This window comes from Lynx canadensis, chromosome A1 (assembly GCF_007474595.2).
Source record: "Lynx canadensis isolate LIC74 chromosome A1, mLynCan4.pri.v2, whole genome shotgun sequence".
Lineage (NCBI taxonomy): Eukaryota > Metazoa > Chordata > Mammalia > Carnivora > Felidae > Lynx > Lynx canadensis.
This window is the reverse complement of record NC_044303.2, coordinates 206,818,933-206,837,615: the sequence shown is the minus strand read 5'-3', so window position 1 is coordinate 206,837,615 and position 18,683 is coordinate 206,818,933. Positions and strand designations below refer to the sequence as shown.

The 18,683-nt window shown below is 38.7% G+C and overlaps 1 protein-coding gene across 1 annotated transcript in view; it reads right to left on the bottom strand.

Annotated features, from left to right (window-relative positions):
- The window catches only part of MROH2B (maestro heat like repeat family member 2B), a 72,048-nt gene extending 55,951 nt beyond the window's left edge, over positions 1–16,097 (bottom strand). Inside the window, exons 1-11 of the mRNA XM_030306859.1 lie at positions 16,070–16,097; positions 14,385–14,446; positions 12,852–12,962; positions 11,169–11,328; positions 10,355–10,453; positions 7,518–7,672; positions 4,397–4,537; positions 3,957–4,049; positions 3,796–3,865; positions 1,782–1,895; positions 827–900 (exon numbers count right to left, since the gene is read on the bottom strand). Of these exons, the coding sequence (XP_030162719.1) occupies positions 827–900; positions 1,782–1,895; positions 3,796–3,865; positions 3,957–4,049; positions 4,397–4,537; positions 7,518–7,672; positions 10,355–10,453; positions 11,169–11,328; positions 12,852–12,962; positions 14,385–14,446; positions 16,070–16,097 (1,107 nt within the window). The remainder of the gene's footprint in view (positions 1–826; positions 901–1,781; positions 1,896–3,795; positions 3,866–3,956; positions 4,050–4,396; positions 4,538–7,517; positions 7,673–10,354; positions 10,454–11,168; positions 11,329–12,851; positions 12,963–14,384; positions 14,447–16,069) is intronic.
- Between the last annotated feature and the right edge of the window lie 2,586 nt (positions 16,098–18,683).

The window sequence follows — 18,683 nt, the reverse complement described above, 5'->3', positions numbered from 1 at the left end:
GTGACCTCCTTAATCCCCATCACACATTTAGCCCATTTCCCCACCCACCCCCACTTCAGCCCTCAATTTGTTCTCTATAGTTAACAGCCTGTTTCCTTCTTTCCCTTATGTTCATCTGTTTTGTTTCTAAAATTCTATATATGAGTGAAATAATATGGCATTTGTCTTTCTCTGACTGACTTATTTCGCTTAACATAATTTTTGTTATTTACTGCATACCTTTTGTTATAATCATTGTAGACCAAAGCCTCTTAGGGGAATTTTCTTATTTTCATTGGTTTCTGTATAGGACTTTGATCCAAACAAAATATGGTTTTAATTTAAAAAATACAATAATTTCTAGTTCTTATATTTGTTTCAGTACAAGTTATATATCTTTTCTGATATGGAATGCTTTAATCAAATAATCAGGAAATACTGCACAATCTACTATGTTCAAAACTTGCTGTAGGTGCTTCCTAGTTGGAAAATAGGATATCTAAGCTAAAATTAAAAAAAAAAAAACAGGTTTAGGGGTTATTATTTTTTTGGAGGAAGATATGTTATTTTTATAATTAACAATTTTAAAACTACTTGAAGAGCATAGCTCTGTGATGCTCTAGGCAAAAATCTTTTTTTATACTAATAAGCCCTTGAACTGAGTGTACTTTAGAATTTACCTTGATATAGTTTATCTTTCAGGGAAAGATGGAATTCTACTAAAAATAGAATTCATCACTGAGCTCTTTATAAAGCAATCTCATAAGTAGATTTTTAAAGAATCAAAACCATTTCATTAATTCATTAAAACATCATCAAAAATCAAAGTCCCCATTAATTCTCTTACTTTTATACTGAGGTCGCCCATGACAACTTTGACTGTTCTTTCAATTGAAGTGATATAATCCCTCAATTTGGGCTCTGAAAGACAGGGAGAGAAATTAAGAGACTGGGTTCAGTAGGAGTACAGTATGTTCTAGGACTGATGAAAACCTATTAGACTTATGGCACATAACTGCAAAGTCTTTTGTCCATAACATTTAATGTTATTCAGTTTTCTCTTACTCTCTTCTTTTCCAATTTTTGAAAGATGTTAGTTGCTCTCTTTGCTCCCTATTGTATTTGGTTTCATCTTGTTTAAAATGTTAGGTTCCAAAGTGGACTCAATATATCATGCCCAATGGATTAGCTGTAAATTTTGTGAGACTATGTTTCTTGTCTGCTGATTCTTCAGTAAATCCCAGGGTTAACTTAATTTTTAAAAATATTATAATGTAATATATTTCATATTGTATTGAATCCAAGATATCATCAACTTTATGAGACATCATTATTTTATATTGTACCAAAAAACCCCTTATAGTGGCAGATTATAATTAAAGATGGTATCAATTATGAGACGCACTCCAATATCATGAAAGTATGTGCTTCTTGGCATTAATGAAATAGGATATTTCATTACATTCTGCTCTTTTCTAAATGTACTAATCTCTGGAATATTGTGCATTCCTCCCACCTACTCTCTATTTATTGGGCCACTTAACCAGCTTACTAGATCTTTTAAATTCTAATTCTACTTGTCCTTCTCCCCTAGGTATATCTCTAAATATCATGAAGAAGAGAGGTGATTGAAAATGCCTGTTTAAAATTAGTAGATTGTAGATGACAGAGAAGACAGAGTTTCACTTGAATGTGATCCTCTATAAACACCCCAAAGACATAGAATAGAGTTAGAGAATGCATAGGCTTCAGTTTTCTTCTTGGCACAAAATAAACCACTGTGACTTCATCCCTTTGCTTACCCTCAGCATTGATAGCCGATCTTAACAAAGTCAAGATTCCCGTTCGAAAGGTTTCATTATTATTTCTCAATTGTTCATCAAAAAATTCCATCAGGTCTGCAGGGTTGGAATGGGCTGAAGGTTGAAGAAATGCTGGTCACAGAACTCATTTTCACCTTAGGTAAAATACTTGCAAATGGGAAAGGGGGGATTCCATGAAGATTGTCACTCTTTGGTTGGTAATTAGATTTTATGATATTGGTGCATCTTTAGCAACACAGAATTAGGCAGTTTGGTCACTAAGAGAGATTTATATACTTAGGTCCACATCGGTTCATACCTGTGAATATGACTTTATTTGGAAATGAGGTTTTTTACAATGGAATCAAGATAAGGTTACTAGGGTTGGCCCTAATTCAATATGAGAGGAGGAAAGGAGAGGAGACAGGGGGAGAATGCCTTATGAACATGGAGGCAAAGGTTGGAGTGATGCTTCACCATTTGTGGAACTAGAGAGCTACATGAGTAAGGCAGGAAGCAGGGAAGAGAGAGAAGGCCTGATGTGAGTAGAGCAGTTTAGGTTCACACTTATCAGAGATAAGGTGAAACAGTTAATTACATCGAGCATAGAACAGAGGAAAGAATAAAAACAGAGGGATCAATTAGGAAAGACCTAGGATATAATAGAAAGGTATGTAGTGAAGTAATAGAAATGACATTTTTTGGGGGAGGGAGGATGTCTGGGAGGTATGGGATTGCTCTTGTCCTTACTTCTTAGGGTCTATGTTAGAACAGAGTTTGTATACTGACTCTGAGAGCTTTGTGCTCCCTCTACCACTCGTTCCTGTTATTCTAACCAAGCAACAAGTGGTATTGTGATGTGAAAGCAAGAAGGAAAGGGAAAGAGTAAAGGGAGAGAGAGAGAGAGAGAGAGAGAGAGAGAGAGAGAGAGAGAGAGAAGGAATAGGTACTAAGAGATAACCAGGGAGAAAAAAGCATGACTTTGGGTTTGACACAGTTTCAAATAAACTCAAATACCAAGAAAAAAAAGCATTTTGTATCCCTAGGATTACCAATTCACCCTTGTTTGCCTGGAAATAAATTCATGCATATGTGGTCAATTAATTTTTGACAAAGGAGCCAAAAAATATATCAGGGAAAGGATAGACTCTTCAATAAATTGTGTTGGAAAAACTGGACAGCCACATGTCAAAGAATGAAACTGGATCCTTACCTTATACCATATACAAAGATCAAATTTAAAAAAGTGACATGAGGGGCACCTGGGTGGCTGCGTCAGTTAAGCGTCCGACTTCGGCTCAGGTCATGCTCTCGCGGTCCATGAGTTCGAGCCCCACGTCGGGCTCTGTGCTGACAGCTCAGAGCCTGGAGCCTGTTTCAGATTCTGTGTCTCCCTCTGTCTCTGACCCTCCCCTGTTCATGCTCTCTCTCTCTCTCTCTCTGTCTCAAAAATAAATAAATGTCAAAAAAAATTTAAAAAAAAAAGCGACATGAATATAAGACCTGAAACCATAAAGCTCCTGGAAGAAAACATAGGTGGTAAGCTCCTTGACAATGGTCTTAGAATGATCTTTTTTGGATTTGACACCAAAAGCAACAAAGGCAAAAATAAATAAGCAGAACTATACCAAGCCAAAAATCTTCTGCTCAGCAGAAAAAAATAAATTAACAAAATGAAAAAGCAATACATGGGATGGGAAAAGTATTTGCCAACCATATATCTGGAAAGGGGTTAATCCCCAAAGTATGTCTGGAAATTTTCTGGTTTTAGAACTAGAAGTAAAGGACTTCTGGGGAAACCAGAGTAATTGATTCCCCTACCTGTTGCGCTTCTCTTGGGAATGGGTAGGATAGGGAGAGGCACAGAATACTGTGAGTTTGAAGGAATGTTTTGTGTGTGTGTGTGTGTGTGTGTGTGAAATAACTAATGTGATAGTTTGCACACCCTTCATCATTGTTGTCATCATCACTGGGAAACATTTTTATTGAAAACCCTCTGGATGCTGGGTCCTACCTAGAATGAGGAAACAGCTTGAAGCTTCAATTTCATTTTCCTTTACTGGAGGCTCTGAAACTCTGCACACCTGAATGAGAAAGAAGAACCAGGAGGGAGATGTTAACAACAGAAAACCAGTGAAAGTGAAACAATCAGATCTGACAGCAGGGTTTTCTTACCTGGTGGAGTAAATTGATAAAGATGGTTTTTCTCAAGCCCTTTGGAAGGGCAGCATCATAAAGGACCACCGCGGTCAATATTTGTTTTAGACTCTAGAATGAAAGCTCTCAAACGTTAGTTGGAGGCTGCCTGTGAAGCAGCAGCACAGGATGTGGAAGACAATTATGTTTTGTGAGGCAAACCCATCACCTTCCTGCAGTTACCAGTTTTCTTTAGTGATTCGTGCCTCAGCAGCTTGAAAAGAAAATTCTTAATCTCTTTTTGGAGATTCCATCACCCAGCTATGCCAACCTCTTCTCTACCTCCTATTCCTCAAAAAATATTTAAGTTCAGCTGCCCAAACCAGTATTTCAGTTCCCTTGGACCTCTTGGGATTTACTGTCTTTCAGGATGGTTGCCAGTAGACTCTGAATCTGTTCCTTTAGGGCGTGGCTCTTACCTGAGTGACGTGGAAATCAATCTCTTTGTCTTTATACTGGTTCAGGAGCCAGGGTACCTGGTCCAGGGCATATTCGCAGAGGTCTTCCCGATGAAGCAGCAGGCTCACCGTGGGGCCATGCGCCTTAACAATGGCCAAAGTCTGCAGAGGCAGCAAACAAATACCATTTCTAATATTTCACTATGTTTTCTGTACATTTCTCAGAATATCAGGGGCTTTAGACAACCCCCAAAAACTTTCCTCACTGTTTTCAACCAAGAAAGATTCCTTCAAAAAATGGTTAGGTTAAGATCATTGCACGAGGCAATTATATTTATATTTGTATTTATAGCTATATCTACACCTATATCTATACTATTACTCATTTTAGTATTTTTCCTGTCTCCCTATGTCTTTCTTAAGAAAAGAGTTCTTGGGGTGCCTGGTTGGCTCAGTCGGTTGAGCGTCGGACTTCGGCTCAGGTCATGATCTCGCGGTTGACGAGTTGGAGCCCCGCGTGGGGCTCTGTGCTGATAGCTCAGAGCCTGGAGCCTGCTTTGGATTCTATGTCTCCCTTTCTCTCTGCCCCTTCCCTGTTCATGCTCTGTCTCTCTCTGTCTCAAAAATAAATATAACCATTAAAAAAAAGAAAAGAAAAGATTTCTTAAACCTTTCTCTAATGGTCACTTTCTTTCAATATGCTAACAGATTTAAAATTTCCCTCATATTTAGTTTTTAAAAAATTTTTAAATGTTTTTATTTATTTTTGAGACAGACAGAGACAGAGCATGAACAGGGGAGAGGCAGAGAGAGAAGGAAACACAGAATCTGAAGCAGGCTCCAGGCTCCGAGCTGTCAGCACAGAGCCTTACACGAGGCTCAGAGTCACGAACTATGAAATCATGACCTGAGCTGAAGTTGGGTGCCCAACCGACTGAGCCACCCAGGCGCCCCGAATTTCCCTCATGTTTAAAAAAAATTCTTTGTTAAGCGTCCGACTTCAGCCAGGTCACGATCTCGCGGTCCGGGAGTTCGAGCCCCGCGTCAGGTTCTGGGCTGATGGCTCAGAGCCTGGAGCCTGTTTCCGATTCTGTGTCTCCCTCTCTCTCTGCCCCTCCCCTGTTCATGCTCTGTCTCTCTCTGTCTTAAAAATAAAATAAACGTTGGAAAAAAAAATTAAAAAAAAAATTCTTTGACTCCGTATTACTTAGACCCCGATTCTGTTTCTTTCCTTAAAAAAGTGGAAATGCTGAATCAGTAAATTCTACTCCTGAAACCAATAGTACACTATATGTTAATTAACTAGAATTTAAATAAAAACTTGAAACAAACAAACAAAAAAAGCAAAGCTCTCTGAAAGAGAGGTCTACATTTGCTATCTCCACTTCTCACTTCTCATTTATTCCTCAATCCATTATAATCTGGCTTCTATTGACACAAAAATGAACATGTATAAAATATAAGTGTAATAGGTTGATTATAAAAGTTTAGAAATCACAAAAGTTATGATGAAGAAGAAAACACAGTATTCACATTGCTAATAGTATCTATAGTACCCATGACCATACAGTTTGGTGTATTTTAATATGATTTTTATTTATTTGAAATTTTTTCTATACTTTCTGCATACATTTTAATTTTTTAAAAAATTAGTGTTATTCTTTATAGTTCTACATTCTGCTTTTTCTACCTAATATTATATGATGAATTTTTTTCTGCCTGCTAAGTTTTGTCATACAGCAAAGCATCTCAAAACTTAGTGGCTCATAATAACAACCATTTATTTCACCCAACTGTGTGTCAGCTGGACGATTCTTTTAAGGAATTGGACATTTCCAAGCAATGGACACTTTTCAAGATTATTCTTGCTTGAGCACTGGAACAATACTCCATAGATCTCCCTTTGCTTCTTGAAAATTATTCCTTGCTTAGAACCCTTTCAAAGGTCTCTCATTTCCTATTAAAAAAAAGTCCAAGCTCCTGTGTAGCATTCAAGGCCCTTCATTGTATGGCCAAGACCACCTATCTAGTTTCATTTATTTCTGCCCCTTTATATTCCCCTTTTCTCTTCTCCCCTTCTCTTTCTCCCACTGGGCTCACTCAAGTGTGCATGTTATCTCATCTCAGCCTATGCTTCAGTGGGTTTTATTGCCTCTTTAGGGAATGCATCTTGCCTGCAGTGAATGTCTTTATAGGCTGCAAGCTCAGTTTCAATGTCATGGCCTTTCCAGTACTCACCACAGGAGTTAAGTGCTTCTCTCTCTGTGTTCCCTTATTACTTTTGTGTACCTTCTAGTCACTTGTCTAACTCTTTCTGTGGGAAGCTAGGAAAGTGCTTGGCAAATTTGTATTGAATTTTGATTTTCAGGTGCCCTAAAGAGAAGACTTCTACAGGATATTTTAAAAGTTCCATGTTTGCTAATGATTTAACTACCCCAGCATGTTAAAAAAATAAATGCTTTGGTAGCTTAAAGTATAGAAAAGAAACTGAACTAGAGAAGGCTATGTGTTGCATCTTTTATAATATAGCAATAAAGGACCTAAAAAGGATTTAATTTATACTACATTTAAAAATTATACCAGTTAAGCAAGATAAGCAAGGGATTATATGTGAATGCACTTTGTTACCTATTCTGTGCAAGACATTACAATATTTTGAAGCAGTTATGAACATTCTTTAGATGTTATTTTATTTCATGGTCATCTTCATAGACATAGGAAATTTCTATGGCCTGTTGTTTTTCTCAGTCAATGGCTCATCCCAAATATGGGTTATGGGTTATATAAGGCATGAAATAACTAACTTTATGTATATTTTACTCATTTTCAGTTATTTATTGTTCTTTCCATACATTGGAATGTTGGTTCCATGAGAGTGGTGATTTTGGTCTGTTTAATCCCTGCTGTATCCCCAGAATTTGGAACAGTGTCTGGCATATCATGGGGACTCAATAAATATTAGTTCAGGAATGAATAAACAGTGATTTGAAACAGGAAAAACAAAATATTTGATAAACCTGATAAATCACAACTCATAGCATTCCAAAACAACTGAGACTCATTATCACGTCAGAAAGAATGGAGCAAGTTCAACCAGCAGGGACGGAGAGCTAGCTTGAGACACGTTGAGGCCACCACTCACTTGCACGGGTGAGGTAACGGGGGCCCACTTCTCCATTATATACCGGAACAGCATGAAGATCTTGTCAGATAGTCGGTTGGCGTCCAATCTGGGATAGGGGAAGTCTCTCCAGTGGTTGACATACTTGTAAATGGCCTTGCTGAACTTCTCAAGGGCTGCATTTTAAAAACAACCACAGACTGAGAAAAATTTAAAGATGGGAGGGACTGTAAAATAATTTGAGAAGAGTGCACTGATGATTAGCAAATGTGTAATAATTTCTGTAAAATGTTATGACTGTACCATAAAAAGTGACTGAACATAAAAAGTGTTCAGCCACATTAGTAAAATGCAAATTAAAACCATAATGAGATATTGCAACAGACCATCCAGAATTGCTAAAATTTCAGACAATTTCAAATGTTGGTAAGACTAAGGTGCAGTTGGTATTTTCACATACTGCCTGGGGTGGGGGGCGTGGAGCACGAATTGATACAAACATTTTAGAAAGCTGTTTTACGCGATCTACCAAAGTTGAATATGTGTTCTTCATGACCCAGAAATTCCACTCCTAATTATATAGTCATTAGCTACACAAGTATATAGGAACTAAAAAACTTATACAAGAATGTTCATATTCACTTTTTTTAGTAATAGCCTCAAACAGGAAACAGTTTAAATATCTGCCAACAGGTAGGATGGAAAAATTGTAGTACAGGCACGTAATAGTATAGAGAAATGAACACGGACTATAGTTTCACACAACAACGTGTAGGATCTCAAAAATAGACAAAACTAATCTATGGTTGTCAGGGTTGTGGTTACCCTTGGAGAGGATGAAGATGGTGATGATTGGGAGAAAAGGTGAGGCAGTTTCTGGGGTACTAGTAATGTCCTGCTTCTTAACCTGAGTGGCGGTCAAATGAGTAAGTTCATTTTGTGACAACTCATCAACCTGTACACTTCTGATTTCTGTATTTTTCCATGTGTCTGTTTCCCTTCAATAAAATTAAAAAAATGTCGGGCCTGCAAAAATATTTGCACCACCAACCTATACATACTTACATCAACTGCATTAAATAATAGTTTTTGTTCCTTCAGCCCTCATGTTTCACTAGATGAAAAAGAAAATTCATAGTTTACTCCTTAACGATACCTCACATGCAAAGAATACTCTGGAAACATCCTGAGTATCTTAGAGCTGGCCATTAACTGGCTAATTCACTTTCTCTTCAAACTGATAATCTCCTGCTATGCTTTGTCATAATCTTGTGTGTGTGTGTGTGTGTGTGTGTGTGTGTATGTATGTTTGTGTTGCACTGGCCTATAAACAACATGAGAGAAAGGATGTCTTATCTATTGATGGTATCTGAAACAACAAGCACGATGTCTGCTTATTGGCTGGTTGAATGAAGAGCTAGATGAGTGGATGGATTACTACAAAACTTTATACCTGTTCTGTAGTGGCAGGCAAAATTTGCTTTAGGACCAAAGGGTTCTAGATAACTTTATAACACAGAGACAGAGAATCCCTTATTCAATGCCATGATGATTTCTAATTTTATTTCCTTTTCCCTGTTGGTTGTTGATGTTGTAGGTAGAAATGCTATTACAGACACCAAAGTTTATTTGCAAGAACACAATGTTAGCTGTGATAGTAAGTAAGGAAATTAAAGGAATTGAAAAGTGGGCTAATCTAGTGTAATTGCTCAAGTCATTGAGCCAGACTGTCACAATTCAAATCCTGGCTCTGCCGCATACTAGCTGTGACCGCAGGCAAACAGTTAACCTTTCTACGTCTCAATTTTCTCATCTGTGAAATGGAGGAAAAATGTTACTTACCTAATAGTTGTTGTAAGGTTAAAGGAAACAATAATCTTAAAATACCCAAGGCAGTACTCAGGCACATAGTAAATTCTCAGTATGTATCAGATACAAATGTTGCCTTCATTGAGGACAAAACAAGAAGAAATTGACAAAACAACTGAAAAGACTTGGTTGATAGGTAAAGATGACATTCCTGACAGCATGGGCTTTTAAATATTACAAAACAGTAGTGTTGGGGGCGTCAGAGGTGAGAGGAATCTTAGTAATCACTCTACTTGACATGTTTCGGGTGAAAATGAGATTGAAAGAGGGCAGAGTCACCTGATGGTTCAGTGGATGATCAGAGAGAAGAGTCCAGGTCTCCAGACTCTTCCAAGAAGCCCCTCACTGTGCTGGAAATGTTTTTTCCTAGGAATTCCAGGGCGTGTTCTTCTTTGTAGACTCTTGATTACTGTAGATGTATTTTAGTTTTGGGGGGAGAGGGGGTTTGTGACCCACAGTTTGTTTACCTATTTTCCTTAATTTTATGATTGTTTGTATTTTTGATTAGTTTGCTTACTTATCATTACTACAATATTGTGTTATAAGGAAATGCCAAAATTTAGCCTGCTGCTAAGAGCTGGTGAGCTCCTAGAACCATTGTGGGGAAAGTGTGATGGAACTAAAGAAGGAGGCTAGAAATGGAGGCCTTTTAGGGCAGTGGAAAGAGTATAGACTGGGCGGTCACATAGACATGAATGCTACCTCTCCATCTCATTGACGGTCACCACTTTAAGGAGATTCCTTAATTTCTATGACCCTCAGTTCCTCATCTGTAAAATGGGGTAATAGTACTTACCTTGCTTTGAGGATGGAGAGAGATAGAATTATAATTGCAGTGAGGATTGAGAGAGAAATTTCCATGGGGTAGGCACTCAATAAATGGTAGCTATTATTGTTAGAAAGAACAGAACAAGAGTGAAAGGAAAAATAAAGCATTTGCTCAATTTATAGTGTGGTCTTCACAAAGAGGGAACCATAGGGATACCCACCAATACAGAAAACTCCCTTCATCCTTTCCTCTTCGGCCAGCCTGAGCATGGTTTGCATGGTGAGCAGGGTCATCATCATGAAGGGAATACTCTGGGACACTGCCAAGAGGGGCACAAGAGGAGAAAAGCATTAACCCCTCACACTGGGATGTTCTGTGACTCTTCATGTCAGCATTTCAAGGCTGCATGGGGGGCACAGATGAGGTGCAGCGGGAAGATATCCGCCTCTATCCCTCTCTTGCCATGATGCCTGTCTGTAGTTAGAGAATCAAGGAGTGGTCGGTTTAAAATAAGGTGCTAGCTATAAAGTCACCTGTACCTGTTTTTTGGTAGCAGTTGCTTATTTGGATAATTATTTTATTAATGTCCATCTCTCCCACCAGAAATTTCCTGCATCCCCAGGGCCTAGCACAGGTAATAGGCTCTCAATAAATAAGTAAACAAGCAAACAAATAAATATCTGTCAAGTAAAATGGTGTAGAAAAAAAATCATAACAAACCCTTAGTTCATGTAAATGTCCAGTGGTTTGTGGAACGTGCCTCGCAGAAAAAGGGCTTTTGCAAAAACAGAGCCAGATGAAAGGGATGGTGAGGGTGGGAGGGAGTCCAGCCAAATCCAGGGCAGCATGGACTCATGGTGAGTCAGCAGACTCATCTATGCTCAGAAACAGCTGCCTAAATCCTGCTATTGATATTCTTTAGCACAGCAGAAGGGAGGTATGTTCTCCTTTCTGTTGTTTGCACCCATTTGGTTTTAGACAATTAGTCAGGGTAGTTGTTTCCCAGGAAAATGTGGCGGTTATTTCCTCCATACCATAGCTTGTTGCCAGTTCAGCCAAAGCAAGCACAATGAATTCATTTGGTAGCTCCAGTATCCTGAAGTTACTTTGGACTTCATACATCACAGAGTTGAAATCATGTGCAGCAAGAGACACCAAAACCTCACCTGCCAGCATTCTGGTTTCTCTGAGGATCTGAGCAAGAAAAGGAAAATAACGATAACAACTAGAGAAAGAGCAGAGTGAGTTTGCAGAGAGGTAACACTCTAGCTAATATTATGAGTTCCCCTGGCTTTGGGATAGAGAGAACAGGCTGTTACTCTCCCAGCGGGGGCAGTGGGGGGGGGGAGCCTCTAGAGTAGGGGTCAGTAGCTGCCAAAATGGAGGTTATTTATTTTTTTTTTAAGAGAGGAGCACGAGCACGGAAAAGGGGCAGAAAGAAAGAGAGAGAGTATCTTAAGCAGGCTCCATGCTCAGCGTGGAGACCAGTGAAGGGCTTGATCCCATATGTCCCTGGGATCATGACCTGAGCCCAAATCAAGAGTCAGAAGCTCAACCAACTGAGCCACCCAGGCACCTCCAGATGTAATTTTAATGAATGTTTAAAACCATGTTTTAATAAGGTTCTTGTAAATATGAGGTCAATATATGTTTTCTTGCTAATTAGCCAGGCACTATGAACCTAGGATTTATGTTTTGTGTTTAAGTGATGAATCACTACGGTTGAAAGACTGAGGGGAATGGTGGAAGGGAAATGGGGCCAGGAGTCTAGAGTTTGAGGTTTTAGTATTGTCCTGATCCAGTTATCATTGATAGTGGAGTTATGTGGAGGGACTTCTGCTTTTGGTAATGCTCAACTAGGTAAATTTGATGAACTCTCCTGCTGAGGAAAATAAAAAGAGCCGGACAAGATATTAAAAAATATACTCATAAAAACATCACAACAAAGGGTAGAATGAATTACTAAATTAAGATCTGGAAAAGATTGTCAATCCGGAGAGATAAGTTCTATAGTTGGGATTGCTTTGCAGTATTTTGGGAAGAATAAACAGAATTTAGTACTAACAAATGGGAAGACCTTGGTCATCCCACTTCTCATCTTTTGGTCTAAGACCCCAAAAGCCTGCATTTAAATGAAAGGTTCAATTGGCCCTCCATGAACTGTAGCCCAACTTGGAGTCACAGATGTGCCCTGCCTCCCCCAACCCCAGCTCCAAAATCTCAAGTCCTGAAATTAATCATGGATTGTTAGTACCCTTCACAGATAACAAGTAAAAATCCTTTCTGGAAGAAAATAACATCTTAGGACTCAAGTTATTTCTAGAAATAATTTTTCAGATATAATGCCTAGCGTATGTAGATAAGTAGATACATGAAGAAATCATAATTCATATGGGAAGAAAAAGGAAACTGGGTTCTAGTTACTTGTTCTGTCAATAGCTGTGTTACTTTGAAAAAAAATAAAATGTCTCTAAGCATCAACATGTACATCAACATGTAAATATGATCTCTGAAGTCTTTTTTAGCTTTGCCTCAGTTTCCTTATCAGTGAAGGGATAAATAATAGGTATTGTAATAATATATGAACAAATGAAAGTGATTTGAGGTCCAGACAGCAACGTACAAGAAGCTTATAAATGTCCACGTGGATGCAGCTGGGTCAGTTAAAGACCTGTTGCTGGCCCTGACATTGATTCATCATCAAGAATAAAACTTACATTGGTGTCTCTCATGTCCTTAGAAGCATAATAAATCAACCGTTGGACAATTGCATCATCCAAGATGTCGGTATTCTGAATGACGGAAGTGAGATGACTATAAATGTCTTCCTGTGGACATACACAGAAATTTGAGTTACACAACTAAAGGAATCAGATTAAGTCCAAGTGAATAACACCATCAAACTGAGCAATGTATTCCTACTTTACAATGGATTTTACATATCTTAATTGGGGCTTCCTGAACATAATATGCAACTTTAGGAGTGAAGGCTTATATGTAAAGCAAAGTTCATTCTGAAAACTATCTTAACCTGACAACATTACTTCAAGGACATCTAACTGAAGGTGGAGGCACCCTAGCTAACATATCAAAGTCTTGAAAATCACTGTTGTAGGGCCCTCAGGGGACTGGAAATGCCCATTACCCTAACTACTGCTCTTACCACTAGGGAGTGACTATGGTAATAAGGAGCACACTGTGATTCCCAAGGAGGCTGATAAGCTATGAAGCTAGATCCTACGAGAGATTTCTATGCCCTTAGCTTTAGTTCTGCCTTGTAGAGAGAAAGTCGTGAATTCTTTTGGACAGATCTTAACCTTTAGAAATCATGGGGCTTGGCCAGGCACTATGTGAAAGGTCCCTTAGGTGGCTACATGGCCTTTGGTAGATGAGAGACTGGTGTTCTGAAATGCCCAACAGCCTCAAGCCTATTGCCTTCGAGGTACTGTGCCCCTGTTGAAGGTGTGGAATAACTCCCTCGAATAAGGGATTCCAATACACTTCAGGGTTGAGAACCACGGATAAAGGTATATGTAGGCCCTGCCCTTCACAGGGAGGCTGCATTGAATCATGATTAGGAGCAACTTTTTTTTTTTTTTTTTTTTTTTTAAAGTCAGACAGGCTTGTGTTTGGATGCAGTCCTGCTGTTCTGGTCATGTAACTGCTCTGGGTCTCACTCTTCTTAGTTGTGAAATGGAAACAGCTACACCTACCTCATAAAGGTGTGAGGAGTGAATATAATACAATTCACTATTGTTTGGGAGGCATCTAGTGTGCTGCTTCCCAGACAAGTGTCCTTGGAGGTAGATACTATTTTATAAAAGGTTTTTGAAGCCAAGAAAGCCTTCACATCCCAGAGAAATAAATCTCTAATTGTGAAACAGCATCACAGATGAGTAGGGAAGATCTTTTGGGATTTTCCTAGGAAGTTTCAGCTTATCCAGGAGGAGACTCATCCACATGGTTGTGAGTCTGACATCCCCCTCTTACCACATCTGCCTGTATAAGGTTATAGAAAGGGGCATTCTTTTGCTAGCTTCCATAATTGAATACTCTGATTTTTCAAATACTAATGTCATTGTTTAAACATTATAATGATTTCCATTATAACTGTATTTTCTGAATGATTGAATGCCACATAAGAAGCCAGAGAGAAAAGAGGAAGTCAAGGGAAAGAAAGAGGTACATGAAATGTTGCAATTAGATTAGAGAAAATAAATGCAAAAGAGACTTTTCTCTATTTTCCTTACCTTACTCGTATTATCTTCCATGTTCAGCATGCCTAGAGTGAGGTTAATATCTCCAAAAGTATCTAAAATGAACAGAAAAAGAATTAAGTCTCTGCTGAAATGCTCTCCTATTAATTCCAATGCAATAGTTATAGAAATATTATTTTCTGTTGCCTTCTCTCTCTCTCTCATTCCCTCTCTCTCTCCTTTGCCTCCTATCACCCTTCTTTTTTTAATGTTTATTCATTTTTCAGGGAGAGAAAGAGAGAGAGACAGAGAGAGAGAGAGAGAGAGAGAGAGCGCGGGGGAAGGGTAGAGAGAGAGGGAGACACAGAATCTGAAGCAGGCTTCAGTCTCTGAGTTATCCACACAGAGCCCAAAGTGGGGCTGGAACTCACAAACCACAAAATCATGACCTGAGTCGAAGTTGCCACTTAACCAGCTGAGCCACCCAGGTGCCCCCGGGTGCTTCTTCTTGACTGCCAACTCTGCCAACTCTGATGGCAGGAGCTGTGTCTTATTCATATTTCATATACTTGACATTCTTGCTAATAGCGGATACTTAGTATTTTTTTCAAAATCTAAATTAAAGGGGAAGGGGAAGATAAAAGATGCTATATTGCTAATTATCTCACCTGTCATGTAGGTATCACCCTATACATTCTCTCTATTAAGGCTCAGCTCTCAGATGCCATGAGATTAAACCCTTATACCCTTAAATGTGAGAGGGCAATTGTGTGGTATAACGGTTTACTTTCACTTCCCCCTCAGCACCTCCCCCATGTTGTTTTCCATACTTTGGCCACCTCTCGCCTACCTCTCTTTCCCTTTGTCTAACCTTCTGCCAGGTTCCTTTTCTGGTCCCAAGCTCATGGAAACTTCACTTTTATTTATTTATTTTTATTTTTAAAAGATTTTTAATGTTTATTTATTTTTGAGACAGAGAGAGAGAGGCCAAGTGTGTGAGTGGGGGGGGGGGCAGAGAGAGAGACTGGGAGACACAGAATCCAAAGCAGGCTCCAGGCTCTGAGCTGTCAGCACAAAGCCCAACATGGCGCTCGAATTCACGAACCATGAGGTCATGACCTGTGCTGAAGTTGGACGCTTAACCACCTGAGCCACTCAGGTGCCTGAAACTTCTCTTTTCTGATAATGACCTAAATTATTTTGACTTGCACTTTCAAGGCATATTTATATTTGAATAAATCTCATTCGAAAAGTGAAAAAAAAATTGAGTCCAAGGAATTAAGCAATTTCAGGCCACATGGTAAGTTGGCAAGACAGAAACTCTTAGAGGTGAGCCTCCAAATCAAGCCACAGTCTGTTTTGGCAAAGCAGATAGGCAACCATCCTTGAAAATTAGGGGAAAATATTTCAAAGGACTCTTCCAGTATTTAAGGTTAAACAAAAGACTTTCTTTGTGCTGTAGCCACTTTCTTCTCAGGTAGACTACATATTTTTAAAGGTAGGGCACGATTATCTCTCAGGCTCCTAGTCTATCAATGGCCCTTTACAATCAATGTGGCTTTATTATTTTTGAATAAAAGGAGAGTAAAAGAGAAATAACCTTACTTTGGTGTACCTTTTCATAACATCTTTAAGGTGTAAAGATCTTCCTTAATGACCCACACTATCCCCCTCCCCACATATAGATATGATTGTACAGACACAAAACACTTAGCTCCTCAGGATTTCGTGATGCTCACCTGCAGATTCTTCCATGTCCTGAGTCATGTCTTGGCTGTTTTAGGCTCTCTAAGAGACAGCACCTAAGTATCAGAAATAGTATGGCTAAAAAATTGAACAAGAAAGTTGGCAAGTTTCTCAGATAAGGCTCACATAAGGTTCTCTAAAGGACATTCCCTCCTCTACTTGATTGGCACAGTGATCTGGAAGCTTCCAGCGATGGGCTGCTATTGAGGAGGATGATGCTGTATTCTACCACTATGACATTTTCTTGCTTCTGAGCTCCTGCTGACCAACAAAATGACTGCATCTCACCGAACACTGTCCCTTGGGTGGAGACCAGAGTATCTGAGAAGGAAGAAATTAGAGACTGGGACTCAAACCATTTTTGTAGACCAAAGGAGTTCCTCTCCCTAAACTTGGGTCCACTGATCACAAATTTGGGAATGGTTTTCAGTGGTCACTTTACTGGCCTGGTGTTGGTAAAGCCTTTATGGTGATCTTGTTGATTGTTCTACTTGGTGAAAGTCAGTCACACAAACTGGGCATGCTCAGTGGGCCGGAATGCCCACCAGGGGCAGTTGAATGGAATGTCCAACTGACAGCAGCAAAGCAAAGCCTTCTTTGCCTCCCTTCCTGTTCCCCATTTCTCCCTCCACCATTCACATGGTCTAGGTCTTGGCCTCACTCTAGACTCAGGCTTTTTTTCTTTGATTCCATTTTCTCTTCTTGTTTTCAAATCATTTTTTATCCACATCCCTTGACTATAATGCTTTCAACTTTACCAGTATGGACCTAAATCTGGTCCCAATGCCCCTGACCCTAAATCTATATGACCACGATTTTCAGTGTATGTCCAGGCTGACTGTATGTTAATGTGGCTGGTGTTAGGTAAGGGGGTACTAGCTGTCTATAAGTCTGGATGTGAAAGGGGCCTTGGAAAGGAGCACATGACAGTTCTCATCTGCTGCTGCTTTTCAGTTATTTTTCCTTTATTCGTGAAGTTTATTTCAGACTCCTAAGTCAAATGCTTCCAACTAAATCTTTGAATGCATTATTCTTTTTACAGACAGATTATTTTGCATTATATTTATTATAAAGAGCCTCAGCAAGCTGCTAGTTAAGAACATCTAGAGCTTCCCAAGTCAGCATCACTATTTCCCAGATTGTGTCCATAAGTGCCTAGTAACAGGAATCCTCTGGTGTCCTTACTTAAAATGTCCATTCCCAGGACAATTATAATGAGGGGCAGAAATCTGTATTTTTAATGAACACCCCTAGTGATTCTTGAGCTCACTATAGTCTGAGAAGCACTGCCTAAGATCATTGCCCAATCACCCACCAGGGGATAATTGAAAATTTAGCAGTTATTTGAAGGGTGTTTGTTGTGAATGGGCGAGAAGACTACTGCTCATCCCCAGTGCCATGATTTGCTCAACCTTGAAGAATAGGCTGAGAATTGGTAGATCAGAGAGGTACTGAAGTAGCCTGAAACTCTTAACATCTTGTAGGGAAATAAAGACGTTGCAAATTATGTGCTCTTAGAATCTTAAAGAACAACGTACAATAGAATCAATAATAAGAAAGTGAGCTATTTAGGTAATTGTTATAATCAATTTCTTACTCATTTTGTGAATGGTGGCAAATAATTTTTCTGAATGTCTGTATATCAAGATTTCCTTGATTTCATAGAGATTAGGGAGGTTAGGAGATGACTGATTTATATTGACTTTGTAATTTATTCATCAGGGCAATCAAAACACATCTTTTTGCTAACTATTCTTTCAGATATAGCACATTTACCCATTGATCTCTCTTTTCATATAGTAACATTGCAGATAGATTTTTAAAAAGTCAAACTTCAAAACAACAAATTTACTGTCATTTTTGTTCCATTTTTCTGGGCCATCTTGTTTCATTTCCCCATTATTTCCTGTTTTTCTTTTTACACCAGGTTAACACAGTATGGGTTTGATTTCTCTGAGGCCCTGGAAGCACGCTAAACACTAACTCTCAAAGCTAATAGGATGGTATGTGCTAACAAATGAAGTATTGTTTCTGAATATATGTTTGCAAGGAAGTTTAAATTCAGCTTGCTAAAGAACTGAATTTAAGAAGAAGTTTAAGAAGAAAGAACTGAGGAGTCTCCCTGGGTATATGATAACCATTCCCTTTCAGTTTAACTTGACAAGTGAGACTACCCAATCCCAGAACTACTATGCCCAAATGAGGTATTATCAGCAGGAATATTAATAAGGCAGTAAAGGTGAAATATAAAACTATGGGAGGATATCTATCAATCAATCTATCCAATATCAAAATTTATAGAAATTTACATTTTTGTGGTTTTAATGGTTTTATTTTGGAATACAATTCATTTGAATGTTGACATGAATCCTTTTATTCTTTAAATGAAGAATTAGATTTTATAAAATATATTTAAAATGGAATTAGGCTCTGCTTTTTTTTTTTTGCAGTCAGTTTTAAAACATAAGCCTAATTGCTTACACTCTGGTGTATAGAAAGGTAAGAAATATTAGATGGTAATTTTATACAGGGCTAAATGTTGCCCTGCTTTTTTAGCAGTCTCTCATTTGCTTCTTTCTTTTCCTTCCTCTTCTTCCTCCTTCCTTT